General features: G+C 32.7%; 2 protein-coding genes across 8 annotated transcripts in view; one reads left to right on the top strand and one right to left on the bottom strand.

Annotated features, from left to right (window-relative positions):
- LOC113550868 overlaps positions 1-6,737 on the top strand; it is a 103,780-nt gene extending 97,043 nt beyond the window's left edge. For 4 of the 5 annotated variants that reach the window (XM_026952800.1, XM_026952797.1, XM_026952798.1 and 1 more), the window contains exons 38-43: positions 1,091-1,385; positions 1,763-1,904; positions 2,747-2,946; positions 3,035-3,187; positions 3,993-4,116; positions 5,177-6,737. In XM_026952800.1, the coding sequence (XP_026808601.1) occupies positions 1,091-1,385; positions 1,763-1,904; positions 2,747-2,946; positions 3,035-3,187; positions 3,993-4,116; positions 5,177-6,064 (1,802 nt within the window). In that variant the 3' untranslated portion in view covers positions 6,065-6,737. The remainder of the gene's footprint in view (positions 1-1,090; positions 1,386-1,762; positions 1,905-2,746; positions 2,947-3,034; positions 3,188-3,992; positions 4,117-5,176) is intronic. The other variant, XM_026952801.1, reaches the window with a different exon arrangement.
- A 2,160-nt stretch (positions 6,738-8,897) lies between these two features.
- LOC113552204 (E3 ubiquitin-protein ligase MYCBP2) overlaps positions 8,898-26,326 on the bottom strand; it is a 271,715-nt gene continuing 254,286 nt past the window's right edge. For all 3 annotated transcript variants that reach the window (XM_026954950.1, XM_026954952.1, XM_026954951.1), the window contains exons 45-68: positions 26,082-26,233; positions 25,235-25,443; positions 24,369-24,545; positions 23,574-23,877; positions 21,013-21,616; positions 19,062-19,321; positions 18,835-18,979; positions 18,155-18,402; positions 17,173-17,492; positions 17,020-17,110; positions 16,714-16,944; positions 16,528-16,642; positions 16,255-16,445; positions 16,060-16,188; positions 15,648-15,908; positions 15,214-15,546; positions 14,913-15,146; positions 14,362-14,490; positions 13,978-14,253; positions 13,586-13,777; positions 13,350-13,457; positions 12,744-12,926; positions 12,092-12,362; positions 8,898-11,473 (exon numbers count right to left, since the gene is read on the bottom strand). In XM_026954950.1, the coding sequence (XP_026810751.1) occupies positions 11,358-11,473; positions 12,092-12,362; positions 12,744-12,926; positions 13,350-13,457; positions 13,586-13,777; positions 13,978-14,253; positions 14,362-14,490; positions 14,913-15,146; positions 15,214-15,546; positions 15,648-15,908; positions 16,060-16,188; positions 16,255-16,445; positions 16,528-16,642; positions 16,714-16,944; positions 17,020-17,110; positions 17,173-17,492; positions 18,155-18,402; positions 18,835-18,979; positions 19,062-19,321; positions 21,013-21,616; positions 23,574-23,877; positions 24,369-24,545; positions 25,235-25,443; positions 26,082-26,233 (5,279 nt within the window). In that variant the 3' untranslated portion in view covers positions 8,898-11,357. The remainder of the gene's footprint in view (positions 11,474-12,091; positions 12,363-12,743; positions 12,927-13,349; positions 13,458-13,585; positions 13,778-13,977; positions 14,254-14,361; positions 14,491-14,912; positions 15,147-15,213; positions 15,547-15,647; positions 15,909-16,059; positions 16,189-16,254; positions 16,446-16,527; positions 16,643-16,713; positions 16,945-17,019; positions 17,111-17,172; positions 17,493-18,154; positions 18,403-18,834; positions 18,980-19,061; positions 19,322-21,012; positions 21,617-23,573; positions 23,878-24,368; positions 24,546-25,234; positions 25,444-26,081; positions 26,234-26,326) is intronic.

The raw sequence follows: 26,326 nt of genomic DNA, 5'->3' as shown, positions 1-26,326 counted from the left end.
CGAAATCACATTCATGATTTCGCCGCGTCCGATCGCTAATATTACCCATATCGTAATATATAACATATAAGTGTAAGCACTAAATTATTATAACGATCACGTTCCGCGCTGTGTAAGCGTATCTGAAGATAAATCAAGAGTGGGGGATGATTACAATACTTAATCACAACTCTTGATACAAAGGACTCCCACTGCTCAATACCACATATTATTAATTTATTTTTTAAAGGAATTTTTCCCCGTCGTAATCGAAACCGTAAATAAAACGGCAAATGAAACACTGACAATAAAATATGGTTGGTGCGTATTACCTTATAAAATATTACCTACATTAAAAACGAGTAAAAGTCCATAACAACATTTTAATAACGCGTGTACAATAATTGGCATACGTATGTGTTCATCAAGTCGCGCGTTTATGCCTACGAGGAGTGGGCGATAAGAGAGAGTTTAACACACGGCGTGTTAATAAAAGACGAAAAATAGAAAAATAATATTACCTAGTTAATAATTTATCATTGTTGCTTGGCCATATTATTATATAGGTATACAAATCTACACGGTATGTATAGCAAAACGTATTATTATGTTTCTTAGAACTATTAATTGTATGTATTCGTTCACTGCCTTATTGATATCCATCTGCATTGATCGATGTAAATAGCGATAATTTGAAAAAGATTCATGGAATTTGTTCATAATATAGGACATACTTGTAGGTATATAATAATATATAATTCGGTAATTTTTTTAATAGTTCGAACATGAAATAAATATATAAATTATTATTATTGGTGGACAACTCTTATGGTATAAATATGTTGTAACTTGTGTAATAATATATTGAATTTCAATGCTATATTTAAAAATATTCACAAAATGTGTTCACGATATTTCTCTACAGTTATATTTCTACAACAAAATATAAAACATTTTGTTCACGTAAGTGGATACTAACTACTCATTATAATACGGATATACGTAACATAACGTGTAAAATGCATACCTATTATGTAGTATAAAAATAAGGTTTTCTGATTAAATTTGAATTATTGAAATGATAATAATGTTATATTATATATATTTAAAGATTATGGAAATACGCTTTGGCCAAAAACGGTTAATATAGAAAATGGTGATCTGTTTGATAAACAATACGAAATGCTGGATGAACTTGGCAAAGGCAGATATGGGGTCGTGTATAAAGTGAAAGAACGCGAGACCAATAAATATTACGCCGCCAAGTTCGTAAGGTGCATCAAGTCAACAGACAAGGAAAAAGCGCAAGAAGAAGTGGACATAATGAACTGTCTGCGACACCCGAAACTCTTACAGCTCGACGCGGCTTTCGACAAGCCCAGGGAAGTGGTATTGGTTACCGAATAGTAAGCACATATTTTATTTGAAAATATAAAACAATATTAAACTTTATTCCGTAATTTACTCTGATAATTTTTTTGTAGAAAAATAATTTTTTTTAGATGTTATAATATATTTATAAATAAATAGTGGTTTTATTGATCCGAATTTTAATGTATTATTATTAAAAAAAAAAAAAAAAATATATATAAATAATAAAAATAATAAAACATAATTTAAACTTATATAACACATACCTAATTTTTTTGCCAACACGTGGTGTTATTCATATAATTTACAAAACTTTAAAATGAACAATGCATAATGTTTTATTTTTTATTTCAATAATTATTTAATCATCGAAAGACATTAAACTAAATTGATTTTTTTTAATAACCTCTAGCATTTCTGGCGGTGAGCTGTTCGAAAGAGTTGTAGCTGACGACTTCACGCTCACAGAAAAAGATTGCATTCTATTTACCAGGCAGATATGCGAAGGCGTAGACTACATGCACAAACAGAACGTCGTGCACTTGGATTTAAAGGTATGTAATATTTTTCCTATTCTGATTAGTTGTTATTTATAATTTTCATAGTTAATTCAGTTATGAATGTTCCAAGCCTTTAACAGCTTTCACACTATTTGAGTATTTTCAGTAAGATATTATTAAAATACACATTTTTCCACACTATGAAATTTTTCACCAAAGTACCTATTGATTATACACGGATCGTTTGTTATAATTTTTCGATTGCAAACTATCTAGCTTATCGATGAAAATGTATTTTTCTGCGTTTTTCATATTCTTGACGTTATATTATTATGTTGAGATAAAGAGATGAATTTATAACTTTAAATTGGTATTATATTAAAATAAAATTCTTAAATTTACGTGTCAACAGTAAAAACATGATAATAATTAAAACGACTCTTGTATTAGATTCTGCACAGTGATATGTACTGAACGTACAATAAATTACGTGCGGTTTTTTTGCGGTTAGGTAGAAACTCGAAACATTTCACTATTAATTAAATTATCATTTTCTTTACAAAGTTTAATTTGATCGATTCAAATCAATTAGAGAATTATTATGTGTGAATTTATATTTTATTTTGTAAATCGATATCAATATGGCTGCGAATGGCCACACTATAGTCACTAGTCAGTTTAATAGTTTATATCTCCACGTATTATTAAATCGACGAAAAGTGTGAAACATTTCTACAAAAAATAAATTTATTCTGGCATTCTGCATAGACAATAGACATTATATTAATAATTATTATTTCATCAAAATAATTTACACATAATATAATAATAAATATTGTTTTGTCTTGTGGATATATCTAACGGGTTTTTCACTTCAATTATATGTCGATCTGTAGCCGGAAAACATTATGTGCCAGTCGCGGACTTCACACTACATCAAGCTCATTGACTTCGGATTGGCGCAGAAAATCATACCGGGACAGCCGATGCGAGTGTTGTTCGGCACACCCGAGTTTATCCCACCCGAGATCATTGGCTACGAACCAATCGGCTTCGAATCGGATATGTGGTCCGTGGGAGTCATCTGCTACGTATTGTAAGCAACTGAACCGTTGAATCTAAAAACCCGAAACTTTTTTTCAAAGATATTGACAATTTTTTTCACGTTTTTCCATGGCGTTCAGATTATCTGGCCTGTCACCGTTCATGGGAGACAACGACTCTGAAACGTTCACCAATATAACAAAAGCAGAGTTTGACTTCGATGACGAGGCATTCGACGCCGTCTCTCAAGACGCTAAAGACTTCATAAGTGCGCTGTTGATCAAACGCAAAGAGTACGTTACCCTCAGTAGTTATCTTTAGCAATAACAGCGTTGTGATGTAAAATATCGTTACTAGGGTTTAAAACTTATAGCATTAAAATACCTGCTCATACTTTATGCATTACCTATTTAATAATAATAAAAAAAAAAATGTAATAAAGATGATTCAATTATATTTTATACACTGGCAGTTTAGAAATAAATTTCAAATTAAATTTAAAAAAAAAATTTAATAGAATAAATAAATAAAAATAAAAATGTATAATTTAAAATATAACTACAGTTTGTTATTATATTATTATCAAAGTGGAAAATTATTATTATTTATTAGTATATAAACTAACAAAAAAGATATTTTATTCATTCAAAACCGGTTTTGCCTAAAAATTAAAAAAAAAATTAATATTATTTATTAAATTCAAAATAGTTAAAAAAAATCAATTGCTATGATCAAACATCGAACCAAACATAATATTTAAGGCATATAAAGTGTTCTAATTTATCATATTTATTAGATTATATTATAACAATTTAAATGATTTATTTTTTGATAATGTATCTATATTCCATAAACAATAATGAATGTAATAATATTGACTAGAAAAATTATTAAATAAATAATAATTATTATATATCACATTTTAAATTTGAGTTCTCTTGTACCTTAAAATAGTTAAAATATATTTTTTTATTACCTGGCTATGTTTTATTCTATCGAATTAATATTGCTATAATTTCTAAACTGATTATTATGAACTTATTATAAACGCATCGGTAACGGTATTGTTCATCTCATTGATCACAAGCCATTTTACAGGTTAAGACTTACTGCCAGAGAATGCCTGAAACACAAGTGGCTGGCACAACAGGACATGGACATGAGTTGCGTGATATTGAGTACAGATAAACTTAAAAAATTCATTATTCGACGAAAATGGCAGGTTAGTCTCAATTAAAAAAATTACAATAATATTATTCTTGTGGTGCAATAGCAGAAAGTTATAGTTGCGTAGTGTTTAACATGATAACAAAAATACATATATATGATTTTCAATTAAACTTTATAAGCTTCTGACAATATAATAAATTATAAAACAATATTGTTATAATTTTATTTTTAAAGTATGGTCGAGTGATTTTCAATAACGTTCATTTAAATCGATTCTTTCTTAATAATAAATTACTGTTGGCTTAATAATAATATAATAATATTTAAGACTTATTTTATAATAGGTAATGTGTTCTGTTGATAATTAACTATTAACATTAAGTATATAATCAATAATTATTTAAATTATCATATCGAGTACCTACCTGGCTACCTGCATCATTGATATAATAAAATAATATCAATTAATAATAAAAAAAATTGTTTTAATCGTCTGATATTATATTTCAATTATTAGTAAGAAGCTAATATTTAAAGCAGTAGGCGTATATTGTGGTTTTTCACGTAGTGACGTAGTGACGTATTAATGTGAAATGCAATAAACACATTTTAGATTCTGAGTAGAGTGATGAATGTGATTAATGTGTTACACATTTTATGATATGTTTTTTTTTTCGTACGCGATAAGTTTCTACTCAGAATCGTTTTTTGCATACAATGATATATCATATCAATTTTCCTATCTTTATTTTTATATCAAACTTGTTTATTCATGTATTATATTCAACAATAAAATCAATTGTTCGAAATTTTATTGTTCAGTATTCATAAAACACTTTAAATCATCTAGGGCCATATAAGTTACCTCGTCATGTGCAAACACGAAGTAATTACGATTTATGTTTAACATCAATAACCCTTTAATATACATATATTTTTACATCTTTCCTAACAGCTAACACTGTTAAATCGTAATTTTAAACATTAACGCAACATTATTTAATGAATAAGTTATATAATATTTTTTTATTTAACAGAGTAGTATTTTGATTTGACTAACACGTTTTTTTGTGCTTGTGTGTGTTTTTGTTTGTTTTGCGTGCTGTGATCAGAAAACGGGCAACGCAATACGTGCCCTGGGCAGGATGGCCACTCTGTCAGCGGCTAGCAGACGCGGTGTCGTCGGGGGTGGCAGTGCTGGAGGAGGAGTGGGAGGAGGAACGGCAGATGGCAATGGAGCTAGAAGCATTTTACAAAAATTAAAAATGACCAGTCTAAGAGAAGAAGAGTCGACCGTTGAGTCACCTTCGGAAGGACAAGAAATGACGATAACTGAAACGACGAAAATTGGCAGTTGCCATAAGGCGTGTGACGATCGCAGCGACAGCGGTTTTAGCGAATGTCCATCTGTAGCGTCTCCGACTGCGATGCTCATCCGGACGCCCGAGTGTCCATCTGTCATATCCAAAGAAACGCCACCAGTTTCTAACCAAGACCGTTCTCCTCCACCACCCACTCGTCGTTCTTCACCAACAATCACTGATAGTCATTCTTCTCCTGCTAATCTTCGTCCTTCTTCCCCTGCCGCTCGTCGTACTCATTCTCCAGCAAATCGTTGCCCCTCGACATCCACAACTTGTAGCCCCTCGTCTCCTCCAACCCACGGTTCATCTCCTCCAGCCACTCGTGGTCCATCTTCTCCAGCCGTTCGTGGTCCATCTTACCCAGCCACCCGTGGATATTCTCATACAACTCACCCCCGTTCTCCTCTACTGCGAAACCGCCATGACACCAGTCATCCCATTCACGATGTACCGCTGCCCACAGGTACCGGAGTCAGTGTGCTCAAGACGAACCGGATGATCTTCGACGGCGGACGGCGCGACGGCAGTGCATCGTCGGCTGGCATGAGCGTCAGTGGTGGCGTTCAGCGCAAGGAACCCATTCGCATACAGACGGCCGACAATTTCAAAAAGGCCGTCGCCTTTTGGAAACAGTGAAATATTTATATTACTTTATAACAATACACGGTGATAACGTCACCCTCTTTGATAAGGGTGTGTTTTTTTTTCTTTAACTAATCATAATACGCTATTATCGAACTATTATTATACATCTATTATTATATACCTACCAACACATACCGTTTCGGATAGCAAGACATCTCGTTTTTACTTTTCAACTGTTTAGTTTTTTTTTTTAAATTTATTTTTATTTTTTACTTAAGATATTTTATTTTACGTGTTATTTAATTATTGCCAAAGCTTAGACATTTAATTCATAAGTGTACATAATATGATTATCACATAGCGGTTTGATATAATTATATGAACCGTTTTTCGCATTTCATAATGTTTTAATTATACATTTATACTCACGTGCCATTGGCCGTATGCCGTTCATACAAATATTATTACTATTTTATTATTATAATTTATATATATATATATATATATACATATATGTATATAAGTTATACTACCTATTTTATCCATTATCGTGTCTAGCTCATTATTACAGCACTAGGTCTGTGTTATTGTTATATTATTGGCGTCATTAATTATCACATTTTTATAAGTCTGCTTTTTATTGTTCGCCGTCGGGATGTTTGTATTTTTATGTTCTTTTTGTGTGTAAACTTTTACAATAAATTATACATATTAAATAATTAATTATAGTAATTAGCGATTTATGTAGTATGAAAATTATATGATATACAACTCATCCGGTCTTAACCATCATCATACCTATAGTCTCATATGCATGGACTTGTTTTTCGTACTCTAAAACAGTTTTAAATCGAAAAAAATAGTTTAAGGAACGATAAATAAAAATAATAATAATATACTGAAAGCATAAATATGATTATTCTAGAAAAACTTCGTTCAACATAACTGGAAAAATCAATATAGGTAATTAGAAATCATATTTAATAAAAATAAATATTGATGTATCATAAAATTATTGCTATTTGGTGGTATATGAGCTAGCCAATTATAGTGGTTTGCAGCGTTAACGATAATTTTATTTAATATATATATTTTATGTACATATTTTTACGTATACAGTAAATTCCCGTTACAACGAAAAATTCCGTTATAACGAAAGTTATAGAAGTTCCTTGTCGAAAATCAGGGCTTATAAAGAGCTTATTCGAATATTCGTTACAACAAAATTTCCATTATAACGAAAAAAAATTCGGTCCCTTGGAGTTCAGTTGTAACGGGATTTTACTGTATATTATATTTGTTATAATAATTTTTTTTAATTTTATATAATCAAAAAAAAAAAATTATATTTTGGTATATTGAAATTAAATTCCCAGTTACGTAAAATTGCACTCTGAAATTATAAAAAATAAAAACATAAATGTTAAATTTGTAAAGAAATTAATATCTATTATTAGGAACTATTTTTCTTCTCGGCCATGGGTGGGCCGACAACCGCAGCATCATTAACTGTGACGGTTGATAAGTCAGAGCATATTTCTATCTCTCATTTGTGATTGGATATAATATACTCTATTTGCAATATATTTTTTTAATTTTCAATAAACTACGATACACGGAGGAAATAATTAAGTAATGCTAACACAGTTTCCCTCCATGTTAGCGGTTCGCAAGAAATAAAGGTAGGTAGGTACTAGTACTCGTATACAGACTTATGTTATACTATTGTGTATAATGAGGCTATACTTATAAAGTTATAACTTATAAGACGTAATACAAACGTTAGTTGGCCCAATCGATTAAACGATTATAGTCTTATTATTGAAGTTAAATAACACAAAACGTATTATAGATTTAAAAATATATGGCTACACGGCATACTGAATAGGCAATTTAACATCTTTATTGTCGCTTTCGTAGTATGTATTTGTATTATCTTAGGTGTGATATAGGTTTAATGAAATAATTCTACTTAATAATTTTAATGCTACCGCTTTTTTCAATTATTATTAAAAAAAAAAGACATTTTATTTTTATTATCATTTTAATTTTATAGTATAACAATGCTTAATTTGGAACTCATCAAGGACTCATTTCTTCATAAAATAATAATTTAATTCATGAGCATCTATTTGATTTATTTATCTGCTTGATTTATTTCCCGTAGATATATTTACACGGACACGATTGGGAATGGCACATCGTTTATAATTGTTGTTCCGACCTGTGAACTGCTCGTCGTACGATTTGTTCCACTATTAGTTGTAACTGTTGTTAATGTCTTATTATCTACAACTTGAACGGTTATTTCCGGGTCAACATTTTAAACAAAAAAACAACTAATAGATAATGGTTTGTTCGTGAATGTTTAAGACGTGATCAATGTAATTTAATTTATACAGTGAAGTTTAAATTATTGTCCTATGAACAGCGACGAGAATATCATTATTTTATATAGGAAATTAGTTTTCATATTCCGATTATACGAGGTCGACTGAACTCGGGCTTTTCGATTACAATATCAGTGCGGTCAGCGTCACTGTGAACACGTTACAGGTTAGGTTAGGTCGAGGTATACATAAATTACAGTTTCGTATCCATTAGTAACGATAAAAGAAAAACGAAAACTCTACGGCATAGTAATACAGTGCCAACAAACGAGTAGTTATTTTTCCTGCCTAACGGGTCTCATAACTAATTACATATGTGTGTGGGTTGTCGGTATAATTTTGACGACAAGTTACTCTAAATACTGCGGTAAATGCGACAAATAAAAACACTTTTTTTTTTTAGATCATAGTTGCATTGTATATTTTAAAACATCGAACACAAAATATATTGCACAATTAAATTTTGGTAAATATCATAACTATATTAAATAAGAATCCCATTGTGGGGAAAAAAATTACAAAATAACATAAAACACAAACGAGCAACCAAACGTAATAAATATATAATAATTTTATTTTACTAAGCTATCGGTTTACATTTTGTTCTAAACGAATACAACTCCTAAAATAAATTATCAAATCAAATCACGCAAAAAACATTCTATTAAAATGGTTCCGTTAAAATTGGGCTTAAAACGCAGGTGGGAGTGGGACCACGTGGGGCAGCGATAAAAATTAAAACGGTTTGATGGTTATTAAATCCGATGATTTGAAATATCATAACAATTTATTCCGCGCGCTATGGCGAGTATTATACTCAACAGTATTGTATAGTGAAAAATTACGTCTTACGCGTAAGGTTTATATTATTGCGGTGATGTGATGAGCGCATGTACAATTTTTTCTTCGGGCTTGGGAGCGTACTGTGCCAAAGGTTAGGTCACGAGTGGTGGAAAAACTAAAAACTTTACACGGATACGATTCTGGTGAAGTACATAATAACAACGTAGGGTGTGCGCTACGATAAAAGAGAAAAAGAAACGAAAAGAATTTATCGAGTGAACGTTGTGATTTTTCGTTACCAAATAAAAATAATGAATAAATAAATAAGAAACATGATATCGATAATAATATAGTTTTGGTCGAAGGCGCGTATCGATTGCACCAATAAATAATAATTAAAAGTAAAAAAAAACTAATTTAATATTAAATACGAATAAAAATAGTAAAAAGGATAAACATCAATATCATTGCGCCGACCGATTGGCGATTTCAAAACACAAACAAATAATATAAATGAATATTTATGTGCTTAAATCCGGAAAATGTATTATTACTTATTAGTACGATAGGTAAGTAGTATGTTTGGCGGCTTTAGCGGGAACTTACACTAAGCGTAATCTAATATTTCAGTAACCGAGTTTATATAATTGAATTAGGTAACGAAAAGTATTATTTATTGATATGGGTTTTACGGTCTTGTAAATGTTTGAGTCGCTAGTTCATTATATTGTTATTTTTTTTTTTTTATCAAATCAGCTTATTTATGTCGGCGTAGAACAACGTTCGGACGACAATTAATATTTTACCTAAATAAATAGTGTTTCCGTTCCGTTTACCGTATATAATCTTTGGATCTCACGTGGATCAGGTCCGTACATTTTTATTTTTTATTTACTTAAACTGCAATATTTATTTCCGGATATTATAATATAGAGTGATTTATTTCGCTGTGCATTACAACACAATCATTAGAATTACATAGGTAGTACGTAAATTCCTCAAATTTTTTACTTATATTATAATTTATCGCGTTATATTTTTTTCGTGGCACAATAAATTGATGTGTACTTTTTTAATCGTCATCGTTAATGCACTTGCACAAAATATGTATGAAATACGGGTGATTCGAAATACTCGGCGTTATGGACGAATACGCGTTTGACTAACACCACATCATCTATAAAATGGTGCCGAGCACGATCGCTTTCTATCGGTACGGATTCGAAATTAAATAAATAATTAGACTATGCGCTACACGCTATTATATTATATAATGTTATTAACTAATCGTGTCGAAACCACTGCGTAATATTATTAGAATAACATTCGAAACGTAACAGCAGACGAAAATAGTATACAAGAAACAACACTGACATTCTAACGTTTCGGCTAAGGTAGTGGTCGGGTGGGTTAGTGGAGTAGGTATACAATATTATCACGATGTTCTATACGATCATCGTTACGGAAGGAAACAATAATAATAATATTGTATCGACATTGGCACACTACACTTAAACATTATGATTTTTAACTAGCTACAACGAACAAACATTTATAATAATAATAATAATAATAATAAATTAAACTATGTGATAATTCGCGGTACAGACATTGCGGATTATATAGTGTACGCTATATAATCGTGACAATCGCACAACGATAAGTGTATCGAAAATATTGCAAAAGCTGACAACGTAAATCATAAAATATAAATTATAAAATTTAACAGTTTCTATGGATCCGATTGGCGCGCCGTAAAAGGCGAGAACTCTGCTCGATCCGCATATAACGTTATAGTACATTATAAAACAGGACCGAATGCGAATCTCAGTTATAGAAAAATATTAGGAACTGATTACGGTGTGTATTTCTTACGATTGCTATGGCTATGGATATAATATTGTGTTTTAAGTGTTGGTACGTTTGACATTCGATTTGCTGTGACAAATCGATTTCTGTCGTGGAGTTTTTATTAGTGTAACCTATAGGTAACTCGTAAAGCTGGCGACCGCGGTATTTCCCGCGAGTACGGATACCGCTCGCGCCATAACAACGACGGCAGAGAGTATATAGAAAGACAGACAAAAATAAATGGATCGGGCAGAGTTTCGTTTACAATATTATACAAATGTACGCAGTAATATTCTAATATTAAGTCGTAGTAGTTTTTCTTAAAACGTATGAGCGTTCCGACACACTCCACAGCCCAACGCGAACTCTTCTCCCGTCGGAGGATGTTTGACGTGTAGTGGGCATTCGTCTACGTTCAAAGCCGTTGCTCTCGGGCCTGCAAGAATAGAAAAAATGTCAATAAACGATTACAGTTGACAGCATACTTTTAAGATTTAATTTTGACTTTTTCAAAAACGCTATGTTCTAGGACCTAGGTAAATAATGATCACCTCACTGACCAAGTCCATGTTATATTTTATAGTTTGTTTTTTTCTAAAATATTTAAAAGTCTAATGAAGTTTATAACATGTTTTATAATCACTAATTTAAACACGATCGTTTAATTTTTTTTCAATGTCTGTATAAGTAGATAATATTATAAAAACCCTTGTCTCCACAGTAAGCCTAATTTCCAGAGATCATCATTTTGTGTCAATGCTATATTATTGTAAAATAACTATTTGTATAATATTAATGTACACTATTTCAATTTTCAAAAAAAATATTATATACACTGAACAGTTGAAAAATTGAAATAATATTATTTAAAAACAATATATTTGTGGGAGAAACAGTATAAAATTCCAGATGTGGCAAGGTTAGGCATGATGCTTGTGTCTATGCATTTTTTCATATAAATTATGTGAATTTGGGTGGTATGTCGACAATTTACAGAAATATTTTTGGTAGACATTATAATATTATTTTTATTTTCATTATATCAATCGCATACCTGCGGGGCACGGTGGTAGTTCATCGGTCAGCAGGTTAGTGACGCGCTGAAAGTCGTCGTGGCAAGCGTTGCAAAAGTGCGTTGTCCCGAAGCAGAAGAAAACGGCCACTGAACAGCAGTACCGACACTTGTACTCGAGTAAGTCGGTGCCGTGTTTGGGACACATCTGAGCGCGGGCTACGTCGCTGCACCCGCCGCACACCAGTTCAGCGGGATCGTAATCGGTTCCACCCACGTCCAACTCACACCGGGCTTCACCACCGTAGTAAGCCTGTGAAACACGATTAAATAGTGAATATTAAGATCACACGAAAAACATATGTGACAAAGATCATCCAGGAGATTTGACCGCATAAGTTGCGCGTGACGGGCAACAACCGAATGAGTCTAGATAAATATTCGTATGTTTAGCACGAAATATTTATTTGATATTAAAATAAATTATTTAACTCGTGAGACAGACATTGAACGATTGAAACATTATAACCTCATTATACAATGGATTTTAATAATAACAGTAAAGTAGGTAGTTAATTTTATGTTTATAGGCTTCCTTCAAAGAGTTTATGTAATACCTATAATATAATATAACATTGTATTTGTTTTTAACACATTGCTTGTAAAGAAATCATTGATGATGTCGTTGACTTACTTTTTTACACTTGAAGCACACGTAATACGCATACTTTTCCATGGCGTACACGGCCGCGTGATCGTTTTTCATTGTACATTCACCTTCGTATTCCAAACGCATCAGCGCCTTTCGCTTGACGTCGGCCATCAGCTCTCTTATCGGATCCAAAACTTCGGCAAGGCACGCGTGCTCTATCGGAGTCTATATCACAGGCACAACAATTAATATGAGGTCAAACGAGTAATCCTGATAATACGGTATTCATCAAAATAAATCATCATCAATGCTTTGCACCTGGGCAACCAATCCCAGGCCACCCGATCTTACGCCATTTGACTACTCATTTTAGAGATATGCTACAGATACAATGTACATGCCACATGTATTACGATGAACCACGAAGAAAACCGCGTAGGTACAGAACATTCGTATATAAATTATTATTTATTTGTATTTTTATTTACCCACCATTAAATAAATTTGAAATATTATTATATTTAATGAATTAAATATATTACTCTAAAAGCCTAAACCTAAAGAGTAAAAATATATACAGAATAGGAACCAGATGAATCGTATTGATAATCCTGTAATAATATGTGACATGCATCGCGCATGACTCACCTTGCAGATCGGACACTGTTGAAATCCGAACGTGATTCTTGGTCCGGCCCATTTGTTGACCAGCACTCTCTTGCAACACTGATAGTGGAACACGTGTCCACAAATTAGCTGAAACGATAATGTTTTTTTTTTTTTTTTGTATAGTCATTTTTTATTTCATATTTTCTGTCGATCGCGGTCAATTACGCGCTTATAGAAACGATCGATCGATTATTATTTATCGTCCGTAGTTATACCTGTATAGACGGTGCCGCCGATAGGGCATCCGTGAAGCAAATCATACACATGTCATCGGCGTCTTGTTTGAGTGACGGATTTTCGTCAGAGGCACACCCATGCAAACACGGTAAACATTTCGTCTCGCCTTTGATGCCTCCGCACAAATGGCCGCATTTCAATATCCTTTGACATCCGGTCTGTGCGTGTAACTGTAAATAATTGTATTTTAACGATGTAATCGAACATGACTGACAATATAATAATGTGATCGAAAACATAAACATAATATTATAATCATAAAATTGTACGTTCGAAATGATAAATATCGATTTTATTTTTTATTTACATCGCAATGCGGGCGACTCCGAATATAAATTGTAAAAGGATAATTATATCCATTTCTTTATACCTGACACTCGTCATTGGCACAGACGTTGCCGATGGCGAGCAATCCATCGTTGCTGACCATGCCGCAATACCGACAGACTCCGACTCTTGCGAGTTGCAATACGTTGGTCCTAGCTACCGGTGCCGTCAAGTCTGATGAGCCGGACGTCGTATCGCGAAACTCGACCAACGCTTGCAACGTGGCCTTGTCGGCTAGTGCGAGCAGCCAAAACAGTTTGGTCCGTCCGCAACCTTCGTGCAAGTCGACTCGAATGGCTTCTTCTTCTTCCTTACACACCTGAATCATGCGCACGACATTAGTTAGGTATATTTTTGTCTTCCCGTTTGCGTATAACAGTATAGTGACGCGCATGTCGTCGTCGTGGACGTATATTATATTATTTACTTGTCTCTGGTGATGTTTGGTTTTCCTGTGCAAGTGTAAGATCCTGTCGCAGTCGATGCAAAGATTTCCGCACGTTAAACATTGGATCGACGCCGCGGTCTCGCCGTCGTCGTGGTTCGAACACAGCGGCTAAAAATGTATTTTATACGTTTATATTATAGTGATTTATTGTATATTATTTATCAACAAATGGCTTATATCAGCAGCTTAATTCAAAAATAAAAGGAAATAGTGCCAGTATTATTATTATTATTCATTCTCGACGAAACATATTAAATACAATTAATTCGATTTTATGCACAGTGTATTGGTATATCTAAACATCGACGGATAATTAAACAATCGTCTAACAGTAAGGTTGTTATTTTTATCTTTATATTTAAAAATGTCGAGCTAGAAATATGGAGGTATTTTTCAAACAAAATTATAGAAACATTTGTTTTTGTTTATATTATTTTTGCGAGTGATCATATAATTGTTGCAAAACTTGTCTAAATGTCGCTTCGACACAAACACGGTAATTTATTTATATATTCCTAAAATATACTTACTCTCGGTGGAGTCGGCTTCGAGTCTTCTGGTTTTAACCATTGGCCGGACGATAATCTCTCCGCGTGCTCTGGATGCAACACACAGTGCGAAGCCAAAGCCAACCACAATACGGGGTTTTTAATGCACGATTCCATTGTTCTCTGTTCTTTACTCAACCTCGTCAAGTTTAATATGTTTTCGGCGATCGCCGCCCGAGTCGTATCGATCCAATTTCTTTTACCACGTAACTTTCCCTAAACAAAAATAATATCGAAACATTCGATGATATTTTACTTAGCGACCAGCTTAGTAATAACTTACGTTTGACAAGTCCCACAGGATCCGTATGATGTCATCGGCCAGTTTTCTGTTAGAAACGCCTTTGAGAAACCACAATGATTCGTCCTCGTCTAAATCGACGTCACGGAGCTTCAGCGAATTTACGACTTTGCTACCGTTTGCACCTTTCACTTTTACTTGCAATATCAATGCTTTTGCAATGACGCTCAAGAAACTATCTAATAGTCCTACTTGATAGTTTTTAGAGGGCGGGCTAGCTATGGAGAACCCAGTGGAAGGTAGTCTAGATCCGGTCAACGAAGCAAACGCGCTGGGTGACACTTCTGGCAGTACTCGTTTGAACAATAGAGTTACCTGAAAATCGGGTATATTTTTATTTATTTATTTTTGTGTCATCGGCGTGTATTATTTATATTTTTAGTTTAGGAAAAAATACTATCGTGCATGATCATTACTTGTCTTTGAACTCTGGCGCTGCCCGTGTGCAATAAACTCAATAGGTTCGACAGCAGATCATATTGATTTGCTAGATAAGATCGACCAGCATTGCTTCCGCTGAGAGCCGACACCATCGAGAGCATTTCGAAACAATATGAGTCGGTCGGCGTGACCGTACCATTATTAGACGTTGTATCGGTTTTGCAAACGGACTTTTCCCACTCTTCGCGCATTACGACTGCTTCCTTTTGTATGGCGTCCACTATATGAGTGCATACCTGGCCACAAAAAATATCATATACAGAGTGTAACAGGACTATTTAGCAAATAAAGTAACATTTGTAATGGAAATTTGTCAAATAGCCTTATTACATCTTCCATATTACTAGCAACTTATTTCGACCACTAATCGGGCTTAAAAGTAATTACTTGTTTTTGCAAATGGGTCAATTTGCTTTGGCTGAACAAAATGCCGACCATATGCTCTTTAAGATCTTTGCTTTCTTCGACACTAGAATCCATAGATGTTTCTTTTCCTTGAATTAATTTCCCGAAAACCTTAAGACAACAATAGAATTTTGTAAAACGAGTCATACGCAAATATTTTGAATAATTTTTGTTTACCTGGAATGTAATCGATCGAAACACTTTCAGTGTTTCATTTTCACATTGCCGATGTTGTATGGTAGAGTAATTGTATTGACGACCATAAGGGAGAGAATCTCCCGACACAGTTCCGAGAACTTTGACTTGTCTGACACGTACCGACGTGTCTCCTCCTCGAACTTCGATGCACAGGACTTTGTGCGAATGGTCTGCGAAAATATCAGATAAATAATTTAGTATTAATAGTATATCATAGTAAGTTGTGTGTTGTTTAATAACCGCGTAAATTACCTTGTATGTAAACACCGAGCCAACCACTGAATCGAGTGTCGACATCGATTGTTTGTATTTTGTTTAGTTGTTCGGTGGTTTGGCCGGACGAAAAAACTACCGTCGATATTTTGTTCTGTTCAAAAACAGTACAAGTGATTTATATTCGATAAACGTCTATCGTGCAAAAAATGTAGAAATACTTACATTTAAATCACGACAATTATCGAAATGAATGTAAAGTGCTTTTGGCTCTTCAAAAGCATGATTGCATTGTATCGTGATTGTTTTGAATTTGTTTTTGTCGTCTTCGCTGGATTCCCAAAACGTTTCTGTCGTTCGATCGATTAAATTTGGAACCATTGCCGGTCGACTGGTTGCCGTGATTTCTGTATTTTCTGTTATATCTTTTAGTGTCGACACAACGTAACTATCGTTCTATAAAGTATAAAGTCGGTTACCGTTTATTACACATTAAAAATTGTCAATATCAATATATTCACGAACGCTTACCGAGGAAACACCTGGTTGAGTGTCTTCGCAAACATCTTGATAATCTTCGCTGTGCGATAGTATTTTGCTGATATTACTGAATACTTTACTCCTTGAGATAGAAAATACGTAATCAAAAATCAAAATTATTAATTTATTATTATTATTCATTACCTGTGCAAAAACATGTGGTCGGATGCCGTAAAGTTAATATCCCAACAGCGGACGGCCATCATCTGCAGCGCAGACCCAGGTGGCAAGTACAGCATCAGGTCAGAGACAGTCTGCAAAAACTGATAGAACACCTGCGGTAATGGTTTGACGGATTCGCCAGCTAGGTATAAATCGCTCAGAGGATGTCGACACCGAGGATCAGTGGAGTCGTTGGTCCCGTCTACCGTGCGGACTTCGGCAGATAGCGCGATCACAAACCACCATAAGAGATCGTGCAAACATGATGGTCTCGACACTTCATGCAGCAACCAATTGAGCGCCTGATTACAAAAACAACATAAAAGTACGACATAAAAATCAAAAAATAGAAATATATTGAATGACCTGTAATATTTCTTCAAAACATAAGACTAGAAAAACAAAACCTATAATACCAGCCTCGGTGTGTCAAAAAAGTTAAAATGTGTACTTAAAAAGTTTAAAAAGAAATTCAATTTGGGTTATTGTTTTTTTTGGTAAAATCAATAACATTCTGTAAAACCTACTCTGAGCCACCAGAAAATATTGCAAATGAAAATAAAAATTATATTTGTTAACATTTAAATAAATATGATTTTATTTTTATTTTTAAGTTACTAATACTTGTATAAAAGATTTGTTTTAAAAATGTTCAACATTTTGAATATTTTTGAACCTTGTAAAGATTAAAAACATAAGTTAATGCATTTTAATTAAAAATTTAATTTTTGTTATACAATTTTTAAAATATGTGTACATAAAGATATAAAGTAAAATATGCAAGTATAACAAAATGAATTAGATTTATCTGGTTTACTTTCTGAATGAATACGATGATGCTCTATGTGCCTTGGCACTGAACTCATCTAGTAACAATTATAGCAATAATAATTATTTTGTTAATTCAAAAAAACTAAAATAATAATACGTAGTTTAATCATATAATATTTATATTAAAACTTACTTGTAGAGCGTAACTGCGACACGCGGCTTTCCTCACTGCATGTTTCATCGCCCATTTGAGATCATCTAAATTGTGAGCTTCGATAACGAATGCCATCGATGGTCTGTTGAAAACGTTTATCTCAGGCACATCTTCGTTGTTTGATATTATACCGTCGGCTGAACAACCTACCATTGAAGCGTTGTCGACACTAGGAACGAGCGCTTGTAAAGCCGCCGAGGGCATACATACCATTGATAATCCGTTGTCTAGAAGAAAATCATAACAATAAATATGTCATTAATCGACCTCATATTTTTTACTATATGATTTTCCGTGAATATACTAGTAATATTTTACATCATATAAATATTTTAAGTTGATAGAAACTGAAATCATTTGCACTAAATAACTAATAGATATTATAATGATATGCTCGCATATCATTGTATAACAACTTAAAATTAATAAATAAAATCAGTCGAGTTGTCGTGCACAGATAATAGTTACTGCCAGTTATTGTTATACATTCTTCATTGCCGATGAAAGGTACTGCATTGTAAGGTCACATAGAAATTGACATGTATTTGAAAAAGTCGCGAACAAGTTGCCACGAAATGTACTCGGTCTAAGCTAGAGTGTTTACTATACTTTTTTTCGTCATTCGGTTCGACTTCGGTGTCAAAATTGAAAATACATACCAGGGTCGATGGTACTGTTGATCCGTTTGCGACGGTTGATCATGTCTTGGCGTCTCAACGGCGACTTTTCGATGTCCATCGACACGGACCGGTGAAAGCTCCGCGTCACAGTTCCGTCTACAACATCTATGCCCGGAGACGAGACCTGGAAGTGCAAAAAAGCGTATTAAATACACATTTTAATAAAAAACACTGTTCGTCATTGGTTGGGACGAATAAATACGTACACCTGCCGAATCGCAATCGCGAAGTTGCTGTAGAAGTGCATTGTTACAAGTTTCAGACTGCAGTAGTTGTTTACACATTGCAGGACCTTCGAGATTACCCAGACATTTGAATTCGCCTACTGTCCAAGGGCCCGATGTTGAGGGCGGTTCGTCGCCGGTCGGCCTGCCAGCGCTGGTGCTGGCCAAGTCCAACAGAAACATGGCGTTCTCTTTGAACGTCATGTGTAGGCTGTCAACCACCTCGTCGTTGCAGTTTATTCCTGAATCGAAAAAACGTTATGATGAATATATATTATTTTTATACACGATATTATATTTAAGGAAAAATTTAAGTATTCAAATTGAGTATCTAAAAATCCACTTTTTAAAAATATAAGTCACTATATTTTTGCTCGAATAGCTTCGTAAGAAAATAATAATTTAAACATTATGTCAAACCGGACAGATATTACTCAGCTATATTATTTATGGCTGTAGCCTACAAGCGCAAAATATAACCCAAACGCAACCCAAAATCATAGAAAAAAAATATCTAACAAGCGCAAAAAAAATTACCTTTTTAACAATCCATAAGCGTAAGTAAATTCTACAAAATCTAAGTTTCTTTTTAATTTTTGTATCAATTCGATAGTTATTATTAATTGAACTTTTACAGTGATATTCAAATGGGTTAAAAAATAAATATTAGAATTTAGTTGTCTTTAACTAAGAAGTGTAACTAATTTAATTATAATGAGTAAGTAGTTTAAAATTGAACTTGAAATTTGAAGTTCACAGTTTTAAGTAAGTCTGGCCCATCAGAGAAATCATCTGGAATTTTTTTTTTAAACCATAAAATATGATACGATAATACTAAACTCTAACTGAATTCAATCATAGTTGTTTTCGAAATATAAAAATACTATATACTTGAGAATTAAATAGTATATGTCATGAGTGTCAAATCTTAAACTACAACTTATAGTGCGACGGGTACAATATTGCTTACAGGTAATACAATTTATATTTGCTCTTTTATCCCACTCCTAAGGTACAAAACGTAAAACGAATTTGCGTTTATGGGCTACCGAATAAAATAGACGATTTGCGCTTTTAGTCATCACCGTTATCTATACATTATGCTGTGACACCAATCGTTAGACAGTGTTATCAACGTCAATATTAACCATGTACATACGTATATTGAACCTAACTATTGTCACTCGAGTTTTTATAATTTAAGTTTCGTATCATGCAAAACTCTAGAAAAAAAATTGGTACATTACATTATACCAATATAATTCCAGAAACAATTCATTATTTTATCTCTCCACTGCCACTTCAAATTATAAAATATTATATACACCTGCAAATATTATGCTTATGTCTACGGATAATTCAAGTACAAATTTAGATTTATTTTATATTACATTATTCATTTTATCAAATATTTGATTTAACTTTTGTTTTTATTTTATTTAATCTTTGTTTCTCTCTTTATTTTTTTTTTTTAGCTATATTTATCACCCTATTATTCTGTAATTAATTATGTTATTCATTTTATATTTTTAAATCATAACTATCATAACATAAACATAACTATTAATATTTATATATTATTTGTTTTATTAATTTTTCTTCTTTTTTCGTCCCTTTTATTTATATAAATGTAATACGATTATAAATCATTACTTTTTACGTTATGACTTTACATTTTATTTTTCCGTGTATAAAGAATACTATTATTATTACTACTCGTAATTTACTTTTTTTTTTAAATCGTTAGTGCACGCATACGTCACAGCGCAAAATACGGCGCATTAAATCACATTAGTTGAATATTATTTTAAACTTTTCAAAGCGTTTATCATCATAATTCAATTTCAGTGATTCAATACGAATAAACCTGTCACGCTGGAAAACGATGACGGTTGCAAAAACACTTAATGAATTAATCGGATTAGGCACTAACCGGGCAGCTTTTTAGATTGCTCGGGGATGTAACTCTGACGGAAACCTATATGTACTTCTACTGGGCTTTCGTCGCTATCGTTTTCGTCTTTGACATCGTCATAGGGGTACAGCAGCGTCTCGTGTAACGCCGCAGCGGTCTTCCGAGACCGAGCTGCTGGGTCTGACCCCGAAGCAGCCGACGGCGGTGGCGGAGCGTAGTCCGGAGCCTGTGGCGGCTTGGCACGTTTCATGTAACCACCGCGGCAGGATTCGCAAAGTAGATACCAAGCAATGCCGCCCTCACCACAAGCGCCAGACCAACCAGTCTTGTAGATACCGTTGCTGGTGTAACCGTGCCCACCACTGCTGTGACCGCATCCCGGGTGAGTGGTAAGCATGTGATAGGACACAGGCACGGTGAACGTATCACCGCACAGCTCACACAACATGGGCTCCTTGGCTTGGTAGTTGGGCACCAACCGTCGGAGTATACGCTCGTTGTGAACATGCGTGGTTGGATCCATGGCTGATCTGCTGCTGTCGCTGTCGCTGTTTTTGCTGACACCGTCCGCCGTCCGCCTACTAGGAGAAGACGTATGGATCACGCCAACCGAATTGATAATCTGCAAGACACAAAACGATGCATTTTTTTTTATAAAAATCTATAGATTAAATTAATATCATAAATTAAAGGTATAGTTTAAAAAAATACTTCAGACCACGGGCCTATTATATTTATATTGTGTATGACCAGCATGATAGTCGAAATACGTACCACGACCAATATCTAAAGCTAACGTGCAATTTACCTTAACTTCCTGTCATAACCATTTAATCGCAGTACGAATTCATACGACTGCATAAGTGTAACTATTTGTGTTGAATTTACTAAATGTTGATAGAAATTGTATTGGTAAAGTAAAATAATATAACATACATAATATTTTCGTTTAATTTTAAAATTTATATTCGGTACTTATAGATTACGTATTCGGTTTAAATTTATTAGTGTTGTATTAAATTTAATATCAAAACGCTTTCATATTCTCCGTTTGATATTTATTTCTCACTAAAATACACAGTTTTATAATATCACGGCCACGTAACACCTATTTTACCATCTAAAGCAAATAATAACATTTATTTTTTTATGTATGTTCAACTTAATAAATGATGTATAAATGTTTAAAATGCGCATTATCATATATCAATAAATATAAATATACAGTAAAATAAGATGTTATATAAAAAATTATAATTATATTTTATAGCGTTTAAAGAAAACAATTACGTGCTTACATAATTTTATAGTATAAAGGAGCTATGTGTTTTTTTGTACTTAGGTAAAAAAAAAAAAAAAAACATCAGTTTGAATAAACGTCTATTTTACAGACACTAAAACTGGACACAATTTTCAGGGTCCATAAAACACTTTCAACCTCATAAATTTAGTCTGAATCCAAGCTTACAGTCAAAGGGTACGAAAAAATCCTAGAGAATATTTGCAAAATACGGCACAAGAACATACATAAATCTAACGGAATAATATTACGTACGTCGGTTTATTCATCCGTAACTTAGATACAGACGACTATTTATCTCTAACCCTTTCATTTATTATTTTATTATTATTTAACATGTTTAGTGAAACAAAATTAAAAAAAAAACATATCATTTTCAACAAGATCTGTCGGTTTTGTATTGACTTAATAACATTGTTTTACTGTTCTAAATATATCAATAATGATGCGAAACCAGTCAATAAGGACAATTATAATGGAAAACTGAATAAATATAAATGGGAAAATTAGGTTTAATAAATTATAACAAATTCATATTTTATATTTTATATCGTACGTCGAATGTAATTTTCATGAGTTTCGTAAAGAGAAAATTATTATTCCATTTCAACGCATTATTACCATTGTAACTTTCATTTTGTAAAATATTTATGTCATTGTGCTAAATTTTAATAACAACGTTTATTTATTCATTAAACGTTTTAAATTATAATGTTTAGTGTATGAATCAAATGTTTGGTGCTTTTTTTTCTAAGAAACCTATTATTATTTATTACGTTTAAATCTATTGTATTTAATTGTTAAAATTTAATTGAACATAATAATTAAAACAATAATTCTCAGCAGTATGATAAAAAAAAAAAGAAATCACAGGTGCATTAAATATTTTCGCAAATGATATGAGCAGGTTGGATGAACCGGCACTTGTTATACTATGTTTAAGTTAAAATACATTTTTTTTTTTTAGAGTTACGGTTATTTGTGTATGACTAAAAAAACTGAAAAAAAAATAATAGACTTAATTAACAAGGTTAAATAATCATATAATATACAAAACACTTTTTAACGTATAATTACACGTCTGTGTGTGTAAAAATAATTCAATATTACTAATGGTTTTGTGGTACCTATGTACTCGTATGTACATTACGTAAAAGTAAATAAATAGTAATACAATAAAATTTAAATTAGTTTAAAAACACAAACTCACAATTACACCATTTTTGCAAGAATCTAATTTTGTCATAAGCATATTTTTACAATATTTCATAGATCTTACATAAAGCATGTCGGCGGCGATTACGTCCCATAACCGGACCATACAGTTAAGGGCGGGTGGCAAAAAGTTGATGGTTGTCCGGCCGTCACTGTCTGTACCACCGGCAGGTTGCATTTGCGCGTGATTGCTGTCTGCTAATTCTGAGTTACCGGAACTGGTCATGCTCTCCTCAGTTATTGCTCCTTCGGCCGGTAACGCCATTCCGGGTTTCGGTCGGTTCACTTCGTTTGGTCGGATGTGCCGGTAACCGCCTGCACCGGTTGTCACTTCCACCGAATGCCTCTGCAGGCCGCGGTCCTTATTCCTGCAGGAAACGTGTCAGATGAGATTTCACACAATCATGTCGTCATAACGATATGCTATATAAGATGCCATAAATTCCAGAATCAATAAAATCATAATATTATGTATGTTTTTATTAGTTTTCATACATAAACTCAACTGAAATTGATTAGTGGCGCGTACTCAAAATGTGTTCAAAACCTTAAATATGATATTTATATGATTCTGGCCCTACCAATTTAACTTTTTACCATTTCTATGATATACTGATTGCCGTCAGGTAAATGAATCACATCATAATATGCGCATAAATATATAGAAATACCATTATGTTGAGCGCCATTCGATTTAAAACTTACTGCAGAATAAATAGAATAATAATGAAATGGTCTATGATCTCACTGAATATTTACTATCAGATTTCTGCGTCTCAGATATTTCAATATATTATAATTATTCACTGTGTGTACGTGCTTTTCATTATTTAATGGTTAGTGCACTATTTATACATACCTTTCAGTCATCCGCTTCGTCACCACCGCACCGTTCTTTGGAAGACTCGGGTAAAACTTCAGAAACGACGCGCAAGTCATGGCGTCGTGAACAATGCCTTCGTGCCACAGAAATGCAGCGAACACGGCGCGCAGGCTCTCTGCCATAGACGGACTTAATGCCATTTTCACGGTTTGTCTAAACGTAATTGTTAAATACCATTCATTTCGATAAAATTACTAAAATATTTTTAATGCAATTTTGTTTCAAAGATGTTTGTTGATTCACCAGTTGGTAAAGTACAAAGATTTGCGTAAACACATATTATTTATCGATTTATTTCGGAATTTCTGAGTACACACAGAAAAAATATTTTCGATGCAATAAAAATAAATCCAGAATAGTCTTTTAAGTTTGTTTAGGCAGTATATCTACCGTATTGATACGAATAAAGTAGAGAATTAATTAAATCGATATCTGTAGGGATGTGAATATTTGTATTTAAATATTATTTACAGTCTACACTATTTATTATTTTCCAAAATTAACTTTAATTTACTATTTATAATATAATATATTATCAATATAACTAATAAAGTAATAACTTATTTGAATATTAAGAATTCAGTTAATTTATTGTTATACATATATTTAATTTTAATTATATGTAAATATGATATATACTACCTTAAGTATATCAATTTCATATAACATCTATGAAAAGTATAATTATCAAACGAAACTAATAATTTTATTTATTAATTGTTTTTTTAGTATCATCCTGTTTTTTAACAGTGGTTTTATTATAAATGCTATTTATTTAACATTTAAACATTTTAAACCTATGAATTATTTAGTAAAACATTGACATATTTGAATTAACTTACTTAGGTTCTTTTATTATTACTTCTTGTTGACTATCTTTTGATTCTGGTGAAGAAATTGAATCAGTTTTTAACTCATTTTTAGTATTTGGGCGAATTCTCAGTACGTATTTGGGTTTACTTTTACTACTAGGTTCAAAACTATAGACTCTTTCATTTTCTGGTGTTGTTTGTGTGGCTGCCTGTGCTACACCAGGGCACATTTCTATTTTCTGTTAACAAAAAATACAATACAAAATAATTGAGATAACTTATATAGTACTACAAAGGTTTCATTAGAACTTTGCATCTGTTTCCTGATTTAATTATAACCAAATTAACAAACTTGTTTTACTATTAAAAAGCCACTAATGCGGGTAGACCATACGAAAGGCGATTATGTTAAAGTTTAGATTCATTATATCAAAGCGAGGGACTAACAAAACAAAGATAATTATTATTAAAATAAAATATTTGGATGTGTTTAAGAATTGTATCGTTGTATTTAAATATTTCAAATATTATCTTAATACAGCTATAATTAAAATATTTATAATAAATGTAGATATTCGTTGTAGATGTAATTTAAAATTAAACAATTAAACAAAAAAGATATCATTTTTTTACTGTGAAACATTATAATTATTATAATTGTTCACGGTGTAAGTCATTTAAAAATGATCGTGTAACAATAAAAAAAACTGTACAGTTATGAAATTCTCCAAAAACAAAATGTTTTTTAACGATGGTTGACGTCATGTCAAAGATATTACTATATTGTTTGTTCGTTTGTTTGACACAGTTGGGATAATGGCTGATGAGGTTAACGTTTAGCAATAATCCGGTATGGATGTGATAATTTATAACGTACCGTCATGGATTCCGGTTGGTCTGCCGAGCTCTCAACGGACGTGGACAAACTTGAGGTCATATGGGTGTCGACCGAAGATGAACTGGTAGTCGGTGGCGCTGTGGTATCACTGGACACTGACAGCGAATGGTTGTACGTCGCCTTCCTAGAACCTGGAATATGGTACACGGTTAATATGTATGATTATGAAAGAAGAACGCATATATTATTGGATATTGGACTGTGATAAGTCTTTTTAGTTTTTA

Source organism: Rhopalosiphum maidis, chromosome 2 (genome assembly GCF_003676215.2).
Source record: "Rhopalosiphum maidis isolate BTI-1 chromosome 2, ASM367621v3, whole genome shotgun sequence".
NCBI lineage: Eukaryota > Metazoa > Arthropoda > Insecta > Hemiptera > Aphididae > Rhopalosiphum > Rhopalosiphum maidis.
This window is presented reverse-complemented; position numbering and strand designations above follow the sequence as displayed.